Source organism: Bemisia tabaci, chromosome 9 (genome assembly GCF_918797505.1).
Source record: "Bemisia tabaci chromosome 9, PGI_BMITA_v3".
NCBI lineage: Eukaryota > Metazoa > Arthropoda > Insecta > Hemiptera > Aleyrodidae > Bemisia > Bemisia tabaci.
Window position 1 is genome coordinate 10413395 of NC_092801.1, and position 15944 is coordinate 10429338.

Below are 15944 nucleotides of genomic sequence, written 5' to 3' on the forward strand. Positions count from 1 at the left end.
CTTAATTTAAGCGGATTTCGTTTTGATTCAAGCAAAAATCCGATTGAATTAAGAGTATTTTTTCTTGTCAATGTTTTCAAGAGTCTGGACTCTAGATCCAATGTGTTTTTTTTTTTTTTTTTTTTTTTTTTTTTTTTTTTTTTTTTTTTTTTTTTTTTTTTTTTTTTTTTTTTTTCCAGTGAGGTAAATCAAGTTTGAACACCGACCAATTCAATTGTTCCAATCCACGAGCGACGTTGAATAGCATCCCGACTCGGTTAGAGTACAAGCGTGCTAAGGAAAAACGCCGTATGAAAATTCGCAAGTTGCCAAGTTTCCCCAGATAAAATGTGTATTTTAAAGTATAGTTTTGAATATTTCCTCCTGAAATTTTCAGAGATTTTAGATCAAATTGCGAATAAAATTCATGGTAAAATTGGAAGATAAATATCCGCACGTTCCCCAGGAAATCCGTAGCTTACCACAGACGATTTGGCAACGTCTGAGGGGTCTTACGGCGTTTTTTCTCCCACAGCAGAATAACTTACATTCGCTCGAGATGAATGGAGCTGGCTCTTTCGACAATCCTCGCACAGTGGATCGAATCAACAGGAGAGATCAACTTTTTTTACTAAAACTTCAAATGGACCACTAGACAAGGCACGAATTTAAGCATTCTGATACATGTTTCTTAACCAGAATTTCACGTAAAACACGACTCGAGCAACGAAAATTACTGAAACCAACTCCTAGTGAAGATATTTACGTTTTTATTTCACATTGGTTACGAGGAATTTGAACTGCCCGCTCACAAGAAACTCAAAGCTCTACGCGAGTCAAATCGCGCACTACAACGGTTTCAGCAAGCTTCTCAATCGAGCAATGTTCATTTCCCACCATGTGTTTTTCAAACTATAAGTAATTTGCTATAGCTGAGCCAAAGCGTCAAGATTGAGGTTGCCAGATTTTTACATCGCGCAGAGACTGTCATGATAACGTTTAGCGCGCGATGTGAATCACGTAGAGCATTGAGTTTTCATGAGCGGGTGGTTTGAATTCACGCATCAAGAATCATTAAATATCGTTGTGAGGAGTTGATTTCGATAATTTTCGTTGTGCGCATCGTGCTCTACGTGAAATTTTGGTTACGGATCATATATCAGAGTGCTGAAATTCGTACCTTGTCTAGTGGTCCATTTTGATGCTTAATTCGTCACATTTTAAATTTCAAGAGGTGCCTCTGAAAGAGTATTTCACGAGGAAAACAATGGAGCCACTTTTAAACCCTAAAAGTTGTGTATGAACGAGGTTATGAGCTTTTAAAATTTCCCGATTTTGTCCGACTTCTCGCGTTGACTCGTTCCATTGTGCCACGGTTCACTAATCGCAGTCGCGAAGGCCGTCGCGTCGAGCTAATGACACCGCGTTTTACATTTTGACGGATTTATGCTAAAAGCAACTATGTTGCACGCAAACTCAACGCACATAGTTCTTTTTAGCATGATACGTCCATTTTACAGTTATCTACTTGCCGGGACGGCTCACAGTGGATCGAGTCGATCAGAAAGGTCGGACATGAAATTTTTGACTAAAACTGCAAATTTAGATGGGTACTTTATCACACTTTAAATATTAATACGTGTTTCTAAAATAAGGTTGTCACAGAGTTTAGACAGGTTAATTTCCTGACATTTCTTTAATTTCTCTGACACGTTTTGGTTAAAATTCCCTGACAATTGAACAAATGCCAGATTGTTAAAAAGACATGGTTAGAAATAGTTTTAAGGCAAAATTTGTTGTTCGAAACGTCAAACCCATTCGATAAAGCAAAAAAAGGCGACTACTAAACAGGCTGGTTAAAAATAAGTACATTTACAGGACTTTTTCAGTACATTCTCAAGAAATTCAGTATCTCCTCCAACAGAAAAATTTTGCACTTTTTCAGTACCTCCATTTGACGATATTCGAAAAATTTCAATAATTAGAAATTGCGACAAAAATGACAAAAAATTGAAAAAAATCCCGGACCTTTTAACGGAATTTCCGCACTTTTTCAGTACTTCTGGACCGCCCTTATAAAATCAGTGCTATTTTCGGACTTGTAGACACCCTGCCGACTTAACAATTTTTCCCTGACGTATTCGTCATTTTCCCTGACATTTCCAGATTTTCCCTGACTTTTCCCAGTTTTTCCAATAATCTCCGACTGCGGCAATCCTACTTGAAGACAATTTCACGAGGAAACGAGTGAATCCACTTTGAGAACCTCAACGTTTTGTACAAACGGAGTTATAAACCTTTAAAGTTTTAGAATTTTGTCCGACCTCTCTCACTGACTCGATCCACTGTGCGGCTTTACTTTCAGCCCGAACGAGATGCAAGGCTCACAGGAATTAGTATTCGAGCTTTTAAACTTTTCGCCCCGAGCACGGAGCACCGCACCAGGTCGTCTGACCTACACTGCCGTCCTCAGGAAGAACGCCGTATGAGCACTCGAGAGTTGCCAAATTTCTCCGGATAAAACAGGTATATCTACAGACAACCATTTTCCCTTGAATTTTAAGAAATTTTAGTTTACATTACGGACAAAATTCTCTGAAAAACTTGGGGAAAAATATTCATAATTTGCCACACTAGAAAAAAAAAAAAAAAAACACATTGGATCTAGAGTCAAGACTCTTAAAAGCATCGACAAGAAAAAATACTCTTGATACAATCAGATTTAAGCTTAAATCAAGAACCCAGCCTCTTAATTTGAACGGGCTTGGTTCTTGATTTAAGCTTAAATCTGATTGAATCAAGAGAATTTTTTCTTGTCAATGCTTTCAAGAGTCTAGACTCTAGATCCAATGTGTTTTTTTTTTCCAGCGCAGTAAATTTAGTTTTTATTGACGAGAACATGGCAACGGCTGAAAACTCACACGGCGTTCTTACTTGGCACGGCTGTTTTAGGATGAAACGCCATAAGTATCAACCTTCGAATCCTGCCGAATGTTCCCTGACAAAGAGTTCATTTTCGAAGAAAGTTACGCGTATTTTGCCCAGCAGTTTATACATGCACAGGAAAGAATTCCGAAGGAAATTTTCTGGAAGGTTCAGACTGAGTGTCTACTGGCATTTTCCTTTGGAATTTTCTGATATTTTCCGAATTTTTTGCGAAAAATACATCGCACTGGGGGGAAAAAAAACACATTGGATCTAGAGTTCAGACTCTTAAAAACATCGACATGAAAAAATACTCTTGATTCAATCGGATTTTTGCTTGAATCAAGAACCAAGCCTCTTAATTTGAGCGGATTTCCATTTGATTTAAGCAAAAATCCGATTGAATCAAGAGTATTTTTTCTTGTCGATGTTTTTAAGAGTCTGCACTCTAGATCCAATGTGTTTTTTTTCCAGTGCCACATTCGTTCAATTTCACAAACCGGCATATCTGATGAATTGAATCGAATGTTTCACTTGTGTATGTGCTAAACTTTATTCGTTATTAGAAGCGGAAAAATCTAGAATCCCACAACTCTCAGCAGATTCTTGACATTTTTCCCGGTGCGTTCAGATTGTACTAAAACCGCCACCCCTCTAACCTTGTCTCTTAAGCTATTAAGGTGACGGTCAGACCGTCGACGTGATAATTGTTAAATGACAGATGGCGTGTCCGTATCGGAGAAATGCGTGCTTATGTTTAATCTCATCCAAATTTAAAATTAAAAAAGAGACATTAGAGCAAGTTATTTTCTCTCCGTCTTCAGTGGCGCATGCCGTGGCGTCCTTTGCAATATATCGATCGTTATGCCATTTAAACCTACGGGAAAGGATCGATAAACAGTGTTCGCAATTAACACTTGAATAATCGATTCTTTGCCGTAGGTTTAAATGGAGAAGTATCGATAAACGAACATTCACGCGGTCGAGAAAAGGAAAATGGGAAGAGGGCGTGGATGGGAATGACGTCAATTTGACCACTATCACGTCCGTCCTCTTCTCTGTGATAGCATTTTTCTCGACCGAAAAGAATACTGCCGTGCTAAGAAAAAACGCCGTATGAACCTTCAGCCGTTGCCGAATCTTCTACGATAAAATATTAATTTTTGAGGACAGTTATGTATATTTTTCTTTGAAACTCTCAGATAATGGAGATGTTGCATGGTGAGGAATTTGCGATTTGACTTTTATTCTAATGTAAAAGTTCGCGAGAAACACGATAGTGCCACTGGTTTTCTCTGAAATCAACTCCCAAGCTCAAAAAAAGCTCTCAAGTAGAGGCCAAAATGGAGGGGATATCCCACGCTATCCTGAGAGTCCAGCTCTACATCAAGACAAACTCTCCATGCAAAGATAGGGAGCAAATGCATTGACAGGGCTGCCACTTTATTTGGGGACTCCAAAACTGAAAACACGGCAACCCTGCTGATGTATTTGTTCCCTATCTTTGCATGGAGAGTTTGTCTTGATGTAGAGGTTGACTCTCAGGATAGTGTGGGATATCCCCTCCATTTTGGCCACAACTTGAGAGCTTTTTTTGAGCTTGGGAGTTGATTTCAGAGTAAACCAGTGGCACCATCGTGTTTCTCTCGAACTTTTACATAAGAATCAGCAGTCAAATCGAAAATTCCTCACACATGCAACATCTCCATTTTCCTGGTAAATTCGTTCTTTATCGAAAGAAACCTGGAAACGTCTGAAGGCCCATACGGTGTTCTTCCTTTGCGCGGCAGGATAAGTAGAGCGCCTCGGGCATCGCCTCTTCCTAGCTTGTGATAAATCGATTGAGCTGCCATTTAAACCTACGGAAAAGGATCGATTAGCCGGGTATACCTCGCCAACCGATTTTTTATCATAGCTTCAAATGGGAAAATATCTATATTTGATGATTCATGCCTCGCCATCGCAGCCGTGATTTGCAATGAATCGATTGTTCTGCCGTTTAAAACTACGGAAAAGAATCGATTATCAAGTTATACCTCGCCAACCGATTTTTTATCATAGCTTCAAATTGGGCGATATCGATAATTGCTGATTCATGCCTCGCCAATGCATGTCGTGATTTGTAATGAATCGATGGATCTGCGATTTAAAAGGATTGAAAAAGATGGATTATCTGCAGGTTCGCGACGAACACAGATCGATTCTTTACCTTCTGGCGAAGTTTCCAAATTCGTAAATTCCTTCTTTACCAGGATAATTTCAAATTATACTACTGGAAATGCACGGTTGCCACAGAATTTGGGAAATGAAACGAGGCTGTCTGAAAATTTCACTGAATTTTCTTTGTGCTGCCGATTGAATTCAGTGAAATTTTTGAACAGATTCAACCAACAATTTCTCTGTAAAAAAACAAAATGGCGGCGGAAATTTTGAAACGTCGCATGACGTCTGTGATACTTTGGCTGGAAGGTGACGATGTATTTAAGAAAAATAGATAATTTCGTCGTAACTCGTCTATTAAAAGTTCAATTTCAAAACCAAACATATATAAAAACACATAACATAAACATATTCGTGCTCAGTCCACTCAGTTGCTTTAACTTGAACACGAAATTCATCAAATTTCAGACACCTGCAAATTCTCCATCAAATTTCGCGCCTTCGTTTGGGATACGACCACAGCACGACTTTTGAGAAATCCGAGCAGCATTACAGAACATAATCGTCAGTTATCCGAAGGATAGCTCAATCGATTGCACAAACGCGAGAAAAATAATTCTTGTGAAAATACAAGCCGAAGCGTAAATAAAAACTGCGATAGCAGGGGCATTCTTAGGCCTGTGTCACTGATACCAGCAACTAAGGAACTTCCTGCAGATCTATTCAGTCATATCACATTTATCTGACTCAACGAATTCCTTACAAGATGACGTCATGGCGCAACTGGAGGGAGCTCCATGGGAAAACTCTGGAGAAAACTAGAAAAATTACTGATCTAATGATGAGAATTTAGCGCAAGTTCTAGAATTTTGGCAATGAAGCTATTTCATTGTAGTTGACGGAAAAATGAAAGTTAAGAACCACGGATCGCTGGGCGGGATTACATTTATTAAAATACTGAGATGCTTGCTGAAAATCTACTTCAAAACCATACCGGGTGGAGAGTGGGGCTACTAAGATCTGAAAAAAAATTCCACTCGTGCCGGTCTTATCTATTAAATTCCAGTTTTTTTTGTATAGATGCTTCTTCTTTTGTCAATTATTTTTTTATTTAAAAAATTTGAAAGGTTTTTCTGGATTGTGATAGTATCAGATTTACTAAGCTCCAGGGCATTTAGTAACCAGAGCCTCTGAGAGCCTAGCTAGGCTATAAGGACTGAGGAATGAGTTTTAATTTATTTAGAAGTTTGAGGTGTCAAGAAAATGGATGCGTCAATTTTGTGGGTAAAAGAAACCAGGATATTAAATTTTGGGATATCAAGGCAACACTGAAAAAAAAACTCTGGCCGTGGGAGCCGCAATCACAGGCTATATAGACATACCGTCCGTTCCGAGCTCAAAGGCCGAAAATTCCGGCTGCTGGAGCCATAGCTTCGGCCTCTGAACCCGGAGCAATCACAGCTACACCTCCAGCAGCCGGAATTTTCGGCTTTTGAGCCCGGAACGGACGATATCTCTAAATAGCCCGTAATTGCGGCTCCCACGGCCGGAGTTTTTTTTTCAGTGAAGAATTATACAGGTGTTACGGGAATAGTAGAGCAAAAATATTTATGAAACATAAGTTATGGGAATGAAGTGAGCACATTTCCAGAGTAAAAAAAAAAAAAAAAAAAAAAAAAAAAAAAAAAAAAAAAAAAAAAAAAAAAAAAAAAAAAAAAATACACGTTGAGTTGAAATCCGCTTGCGAGGTTGCCAAATCGGCCTATTGACAAAAAGTGCATGTTCAATCCTCTTAAAAATAAAGTTCACGTTGCTCATCGATCAAGAAAGATAGATTCTTCAGAGTGACGTCACAAGGATCAATAATTGACCAGGATGCACTTATCGACAGGCAAAGATTATTATCCCGGTTAACAACGATTCTATCTCACGCGACCATGATGTAACCATGTTCATCCTTAGGTTGAGATTCTTATTCTGAGACGTTTCGCGGATTGTTAGCTCGGTTCATTGGCGTGGCGTGAATTGCGATGTATCGATTGTGATGCCATTTAAACCTACGGTAAAGAATCGATTATTAAGGTGTTCGTTGCGAACATCCCGTTTATCGATCAATTTCCATGGTTTTAAATGGTATAACATCGATACATCGCCACGCCACCGCTCGGATTAATGCTTAAAAAAAGTGCAGGAGGAACGTTTCCGTGGTAAAGTTGGACATAAAAGGCGAGCGTTTGCGGCTCATTGCGCGCATTGAATTGTGATGTATCGATGGATCACTAGACAAGGTACGAATTTAAGCATTCCGGTACATGTTTCTTAACCAAAATTTCACGTAGAACACGATTCGCGCAACGAAAATTACTGAAACCAACTCCTAACGAAGATATTAACCTTTTCATTTCACATTGGTTACGAGGAATTTGAACTGCCCGCTCCCAAGAAACTCAAAGCTCTACGCGAGTCAAATCGCGCACGACAACGGTCTCAGCAAGTTTCTTAATCGAGCAATATTCATTTCCCACCATGTGTTGATCGAACTATAGGCAATTTGCTATAGCTGAGCCAAAGCGTCAAGATTGAGGTTGCCAGATTTTTACATCGCGCAGAGACTGTCATGATAACGTTTAGCGCGCGATGTGAATCACGTAGAGCATTGAGTTTTCATGAGCGGGTGGTTTGAATTCACGCATCAAGAATCATTAAATATCGTTGTGAGGAGTTGATTTCGATAATTTTCGTTGTGCGCATCGTGCTCTACGTGAAATTTTGGTTACGGATCATATATCAGAGTGCTGAAATTCGTACCTTGTCTAGTGGTCCATTGTTACGCCATTTAAACCTATGGTAAAGGATCGATTGTTAAGGTGTTCGTTGCGAACGCCCTATTTATCGATCAATTCCATAGTTTTAAATGGTATAGCAATCGATACATCGCAATTCATGCCGCGCCACCGCTCGGATTAATGCTTAAAAAAAGTGCTGGAGGAACGTTTCCGTGGTAAACTTGGACATAAAAGGCGAGCGTTTACGACTCATTGCGCGCATTGAATTGAGATGTATCGATTGTTATGCCATTTAAACCTATGCTAAAGGATCGATCGTTAAGGTGTTTGTAGCGAACACCCTGTTCATCGATCGATTTCTATAGTTTTAAATGGTATAACAATCGATACATCGCAATTCATGCCGCGCCACCGCTCGGATTAATGCTTAAAAAAAGTGCAGGAGGAACGTTTCCGCGGTAAACTTGGACATAAAAGGCGAGCGTTTGCGGCTCATTGCGCGAGAAGGAGCTAGAAATAAATAGGAATGTTGTGAGAGCGAGTAGAAATATTGGCGCGAATCAGTAACGGCTCCGATGAACTGAGTCGCGGTTTCTAAATACCCTCCCTGGGACTGTGGTATTTTATTGCCGATACCATTTGAGGATCTTAACAGGTTTTTGCTCGAGCGAGAGCACAAGGGAAAATATTGTGGTCAGTTTCACCGTACATATCGTTGTTAAAGTTGAGATACATATCGACGGTGTAAGTCGGTAATCACATAACTCGGTTTGCGACGTCGCAGACTTCCTGACATACTTTATTTTTTAAAGGGAAAACTACTCAACGGAAATTCTTTAAAACTGTCATGATTTTTCTTATCAATGCAAAGAAAATTCTGCAAAAACTTCAAGAAATAATGTCAAGTTGTTCTCCTTCAGAAGAATGACGTAGAGGCGGAGATTTTCAGACACCGCAAACGAGTTATGTGATTGCCGACTTTCACCGTCGATATGCCTCGATTGTAACGTTTAAAAATATCCGATTATGTTTCATTTTTCTGAAAGAAAAGTAACAAAAATATCTGACCATGGGCGTATGAAGAGGGGTCCAGAGGGATTTGCCCCCCTAGAATTGAAAATAGTATCAGCAGCCCCCCTCTCCAGAATGTCTGGACGATGGGAAAAAACCTTCGTCGAGGATATTCATCTCTTTTAATGTAGAGTTGTAAATGAAAACACCGCGTTCAGTCTTAATGGCTCAGTTATATGGAGCTCTTAAGATCCAAAAAAAAAAGGCGGACCATTCCCAAATGCAGATGATGACGTTTCATTTGCCTATATTACCAAAAAAATTACTGAAATCATGAAGGTAGGAGTATTTATTCAGTTTGGAATCCAATTCAGTGTATTTCATTTGAAAACGTCTTTTTAACTGACACTTCTACTATAGCAAGATTGGTTACAGGTGATGAACGTCAAAGGTTGGCAACAGCCCTTTCTCACCCGAGCTCACCTGGAGTCGATGGCCGCCATTTTTCTGGATCCTGAGAGCTCGATGAAACCCAGTGTCTATACTCTTCCCATACACTGAAAAAAAAAACTTCGGCCGTGGAAGCCGTATTTTTGGACTATGTGGACCGCGTTAAACAGTAAACAACCAAGCCATATCAGCTACTGCCAAATTTAATTGGGAAATTTGAATTTTTACAGAAAAACGGTTGTGCGGATTTTTGTGCCAGTTTCAATACATTTTCTCCACAGTGCAAAGGAAATCCCTTACAATTTTGAAAGGAATCCGCACGAACGTTCTCTCCTGAAGAAAAAAATTGCTCAGTTAAATTTTGCAATAGCTGATGTGGCTTGGCTCCCTCTGTGTTAAACGCGGTTAAACTGTGTTTCATTTTCTTCCGTTGTCGGATGCTACGAGGCTCCTTTCTCAGAGAAGAGGCATCCTCGACTTCAACGGCTTCACTCCCTTGCCATAGACGTACGAAAGGGGAGTCCAGGGGGCCCGGCTCCCCATAGAATTGAAAATTATCATCTGCCCCCTCAAGAAAAAATTTATAGATGTTTTGAATGCAACAATTCGAAAGTTTTTGGTGCTGAAAGTAAACAAAAAGGCGTAATTATTCTGCAGAAATTGATGGAAAATCTCCATCGTAAGAGTTTCATAATGCTTCCAAGTAGATTTAAAATTTCAAAAATTTCCCGGGAGGGGCCCCCCGGACCCCCCCCCCCCCCCCCTGTGCTAGGGGCCCGGGCCAGAAAATAGGTACCAGGGCCCGAGATGGGATGTGGCGGGCCTGAAGATACTTGAGGCTTCCTTTCGAAATGAAGAGGACGAGAAGGGTTCTCCGGGGCCTTACCTTATCCTGGCACTGACGGAGGTGGTTGACGAGGACGGTGCAGCGGTCGGGATCCTCGCGCCCGTCGAAGCTGTCCAAGGCGGCCGCCACGAAGTTGAGCGCCTCGTCCGCGTAGAAGAACTGCGCCAGCAAGGAAGTGTCGTCCTTCTGCAACAAAAAACCAACGCCCAACCCTCGTTAGACCTTGTCCGCAGACCACGAGAAAGAAGGAAAAGAGAGAGAGGGAGAGAAATAAAAACACGCCCGATCACCGGAAACTCGCGGGAAATCGACCAAGTTGAGGAAATCATCCTCCGGTCTAACGGTGTGCGGCTCAGAAAAAAAGCTGATTTCCATCGAAATGAACCCAACCTGATGTTTTTTTTCTCTTTTTTTCTGCTGGTTTAATGGCGTCGTGTCTATTGCACCTCCAGCCAACTTTAGACAATGTTTAGTGTCCGTAGACATCAGGCTCCATGCTCCAGGCTTTTCTAATTTTCAGGGATTAGGGCCGAGGAGAATCTGTCTCAGCAGATCTACTCGTCAATTCCGTGAAAATTAGACGCCACCACCGGGATTCGAACCCGGGACCTATTGACCTAGAGTCAGACGCGCTGACCACTAGGCCAACCTGGCCGGCAACCTGATGTTAAGTGGATTGGAAGTTCGATGGATGAGAAAATACGTGGATGTCGCAGTCCATACACGGATTCAAAAAAAGTTTGGCGGTAACTCGACTCCTGATTAATACAGGGTGATCCAGAGTTAAACGGCCAGACTGCAGGAGCGTGTTCTGTGGGTCAAAATAAGACTTTCATGTTGTATGTTTTTTCCGAAAGTGACCCCAGTTGGAGCTACGGCCCCTCCAAATTTTCGTAGAGTAAATAGTTTTTCTTGAATTTTGGCAACGGTTGTGAACCAAATTTCATGAAAATTGGTATTCCGCTGTACTTTTATGCCCCGAATTCATAATAATCTTTAAAAAAATCGAAATCTTCATTAAAAGCGGGAGTTAGGGGGTGTTTAGGTTCCTGCAGTCTGGCCATTTAACCCTGGATCGCCCTGTATATGGTAAGAACTAGAGTACCTATTTATATAGAGTATGGCCATCAATTGGTCATTTCCTTCACGAAAAAACCTAACTATAATTCAATGTTGCCAAATTTTCCCTTAAAATGGCATTTTCACAAGGAGAATTTGGGCTATTTCCATTTTTTTTTCATAAAAACAGGGTTATGTGAATTTTATTGCAAATGTCAATGAATTTTCTGCATTTTACGAAGTAAATTCTTCAAAATTTCCGAAGGAGTCCGCACAGACATTCTCCTGAAAAAATTAGAATTGCCTAGTTAATTTTGCCAATACCTGATGTGGCTTGGTTCCGTTATTCAGGATGTCAATCAAAACAGGCTGGCCAAAAATCAGTACTTTTACAGTACTTTTACAGTACTTTTTCAGTACGCTCCCAAGAAATTCAGTATCTCCTTGTCAAAAAATTTCAGTTCTTTTTCAGTACCTTCATTCGACGAAATTCAAAAAATTTCAAATATTTGAATTTCTCGCTCAAATTGCGACAAAAATGACGAAAAAATGAAAAAAAAATCCGGACTTTCTTGTGGAATTTCCGCACTTTTTTAGTACTTCCAGACCGTCCTTAAAAATTCAGTACTATTTCTGGACTTTCCGGAAATTTCGGACTTGCAGACATCCTGTATAATGTGTATATGCTAAAATTTTAGCTTTTCAGATTCAGATACGATTACCACAAACTTGAAACGGCAGCACGAATTTTTCGTTTCTATTCCGGTTTTCTTTTTCTCCTTTCTTTCTGTAATTTCGGTGTTTGATTTGTTAAAAATCCTGCAACCTTGAGCTATTAGTGAATAATTGGGTTATGGTAGAGGTACGATTTCAGGTTATGAATACAAAATCGCAAAAAAAAATCGCCCCGAGTGCGACCTGGCAAGCCAACCGATTCGGAGAGCGCGCGCATCATGAGCCGCGATGCGAGGTTGCCAATCCCACCCAAAAAAACCCAATTTGGCACCTATAAAAATCCACATATCCGCGGCGGAGCGGCAACGCTGGGCGTCGCGACGCCCGGACCGCGTCGTCGTCGGTCGTCAGCGAGAGTAAAAGTGATCCGCGGACGGAGACACACGAACGAACGAAAGAGAAAGTGTAATTAGTCATGAGAATGACTGCGCGCGGACCACGGTCGCAAACCCCCCCCCCCCCTTGCCACCCCCACTCGGGGGGCCGTAAATTTAGACGCTCCCGGGTGACCCGAGCCTGCGCTTTTTTTTCCGGTGATTTTTTTTTCGCTCGCTCACGACCGACCGGAGACGTTTTGACGGGCAGGATTGCGAGAATGAGGGAACTTTCTGATATGACCCCCCCCCCCCTCCCAACATCCCGCCTACTCCATCACCGCGTGATGACGTCAGCTGCGCGTGACACTGAATCGTGTTTAGGCGGTTCGGGATGCACGGAAAAAATTAAATTGCTGATTTGACAATTCAATTGCTAAAAAAAGTGATTGCAATATTTCAACGTAGATTTTACACCAAAAAAATGCTACACTGTAAAAAAAAAAAAACACATTGGATCTCGAGTCCAGACTCGTGAAAACATTGACAAGAAAAAATACTCTTGATTCAATCGGATTTTTGCTTGAATCAAAACGAGATCCGCTTAAATTAAGAGGCTTGGTTCTTGATTTAAGCTAGATTCTGATTGAATTAAGAGTACTTTTTCTTGTCGATGTTTTTAAGAGTCTGGACTCTAGATCTAATGTGTTTTTTTTCCCAGAGTACTTTGACCACCCCCGTGGTTAAATTAGCTTACAATAGTAGTTAGAGTAGCATTTTTTTGTTGTAAAATCTACGTTGAAATATTGCAGTCACTTTTTTTGCAATTGAATTGTTGAATCAGCAATTCAATTTTTTCCGTGGACCAATAATCAGTGATTTTACAGTAATTTTTCATTACGTTCCCAAGACATTCTGTACTTTTTCAGTAGGTACCTCTATTTGACGAAATTGGAAAATTTTTGAAAATTTGAAATTCTTGCTCGGGTTGCGACAAAATTTCATTGGTGGCCTGAAGAGTAACTGATCGCAAATCGAGATCTCGCGGGCACATTAGAGAAATTTCGAAAATTTGAAATTCTAGCTTGAAATGCGACAAAAATGACGCAGCCACGAAATTTCATTGGTTGCTTGAACAGTAACTGCACTGGAAAAAAACCACATTGGATCTTGCGTCCAGACTCTAAAAAACATCGACAAGAAAAAGTAATATTGATTCAATCAAAATCTAGCTTGAATCAAGAACCAAGCCTCTTAATTTAAGCGGATTTCGTTTTGATTTAAGCAAAACTCCGATTGAATCAAGAGTATTTTTTCTTGTCAATGTTTTTAAGAGTCTGGACTCTAGATCCAATGTGTTTGTTTTTTCCAGTGTGACTGGTCCATCGTAATCTTGTAGGCAAATAATACTCTAGGAGTCAACGCGCAGGGCATTGCATACTTTCCAGGTTTTATTGAAAAAAAAAACGCGTGGTATGCAGAAAACAATGCCGGATCTTCTTGCGGAATGTCCGTACTTTTTCAGTACTTCTGGACCGCTCTTACAAATTCAGTGCAATATCCGAACTCTCCGTCTTTGTCTATTGCTTCGTCTATCAATGTAAATAATCAGCCCGTAGGATCCCCGGACGGAGAAACGCGGCGGCGTCGGAGCGACACCCCCCCCCCCCCCCCCGTTTAAGGTTATGTGTAACGGAGCAGGCCGACAACACACATCGATTAGGACACACTTTCTTTGTTTCAACTGAGATCACACAGTTTGCGGGCGAGGGAAAACCACTCCATTTCCTATGCACATTGAGAGAGAAAATGAAATCGTAAAAGACCGACAAACCTCTAGAGCGGCGAACTAGAACCACGCAGTAAATGTACACTTTAGAGAAACCTCGGGCAGTTTAAATCTAAAACATGTAGTATTGTAATCAGTGCTCAAATCCGACAGGAGCAATGTGCAAATTACTCCTGAACATTCTTCATTGGTGCCTAGATGATTTAGGTCGTGACCAGAGTTGACGCCTAGATGGACCGCGTTTAGCAAAAAGCAACCAAGCCACATCAACTATTGCCAAATTTAACTGGGCAATTTAATTTTTTACGAGAGAACATTTGTGCGGATTATATGGAACATTTTGAGGAATTTGCTTCGCACATACTATGGAGAAAATTCACTGAGATTTGCACAAAAATCCGCAAAACCGTTTCCGTGTAAAAAATTAAATTGCCCAGTTAAATTTGGTAACAGCTTGGTATAGAGGTGGACTCTCAGGGTAGCGTGGGATATGCCCTCCATTACAGCCTCAACTTTGACTGAGAGCTTTTTTTGTGTTTTGGGGAGCTGCTTTAAGAGAAAGCCAGTGGCACTATCGTGCTTCTCGCGAACTTTTACGTAAGAATCAATTGTCAAATCGCAAATTCCTCACAACTGCAACATCTCCATTGGGAATGTTTTTCTTCAATTTTTCAGACAATATTTTGTTTGCAAAGTTGTCTAAAGTGTTTGAAATTTCCAGGAAAAATACGCATAACCTTTCTTAAAAATACATGTTTTATCCAAGGCGATTTGGCAACTCTCAAAAGTTCATACGGCGTTCTTCCTTAGCACGGCAGTAGCAGCATGTCTCAGGGTGGAAGGTCCATACGCTACTCTAAACTAGATGTACACTCCAGCAGGCGCAGTATAGGCAATTTGCATATCGAATCGTGTGCGGTGCGGTATGTCAAACGTGTAGTGTTCGAAGTATTTCCACGCTTTTGAAGGCGCTATGAATGGTGACCCGGGGCCGGAACCGTTTTCGTGTAAAAAATTAAATTGCCCAGTTAAATTTGGTAACAGCTTGATATAGAGGTGGACTCTCAGGGTAGCGTGGGATATGCCCTCCATTACAGCCTCAACTTTGAGAGCTTATTTTGAGTTTTGGGGAGTTGCTTTAAAAGGAAACCAGTGGCACTATCGTGTTCCTCGCGAAATGTTACACAGGAATCAAAACTTAAATCGCCAATTCCTGACACATGCAAGAGCTCTATGGTAAAAAAGGTGGAATTGCTCCATTCACTTGCTCTTGAAAGATCGTTTCTCGCTCCTGATTGTACTTTAAGGTGATTCGATGGACGCCATATTTTGTGTCAGAACTGCATGCGATATATAGCGTCAATTGGCTCCATTTTTTCAGCTACTCGTCATTATTCTCCAATTTTGAGATCGCAATTCTGTTGTCAGGAGACTAAGGCACTCTTTTACCAATTTTGACAGAGTAATTCAACGTAATAAGGGCGGGTTTTTTTTTTTAGAGTGAAACTGATATCAAAACTGCACTCGAATGTGATATTTTCTCTCTAAAAAACCACGCCTTTATTACGTCGAATTTCTTTGTCAAAATTGGTAAGTGAATGCTTTAGTCTCCTGACAACAGAATTGCGATCTCAAAATTCGAGAAAAATGACGAGTAGTTGAAAAAATGGAGCCAATTGATGCGATATATCGCATGCCGTTCTGACACAAAATATGGCGTCCATCGAATCACCTTGAGAGAAAACCAGTGGCACTATCGTGTGTCTCGCGAAATTTTATACAGGAATCACAACTTAAATCGCCAATTCCTGACACATGCAAGAGCTCCACCGTAAAAGAAGTGGAATGGATCACTAGACAAGGTACGAATTTAAGCATTCCGATACATG

The 15944-nt window shown here is 40.7% G+C and overlaps 1 protein-coding gene across 2 annotated transcripts in view; it reads right to left on the bottom strand.

Moving 5' to 3' along the window:
• The window catches only part of LOC109036712 (lateral signaling target protein 2 homolog), a 99807-nt gene that overhangs the window by 29674 nt on the left and 54189 nt on the right, over positions 1-15944 (bottom strand). For both annotated transcript variants that reach the window (XM_019051067.2, XM_019051068.2), the window contains exon 2: positions 10198-10344. In XM_019051067.2, coding sequence (XP_018906612.2) covers positions 10198-10344 — 147 coding nt within the window. The remainder of the gene's footprint in view (positions 1-10197; positions 10345-15944) is intronic.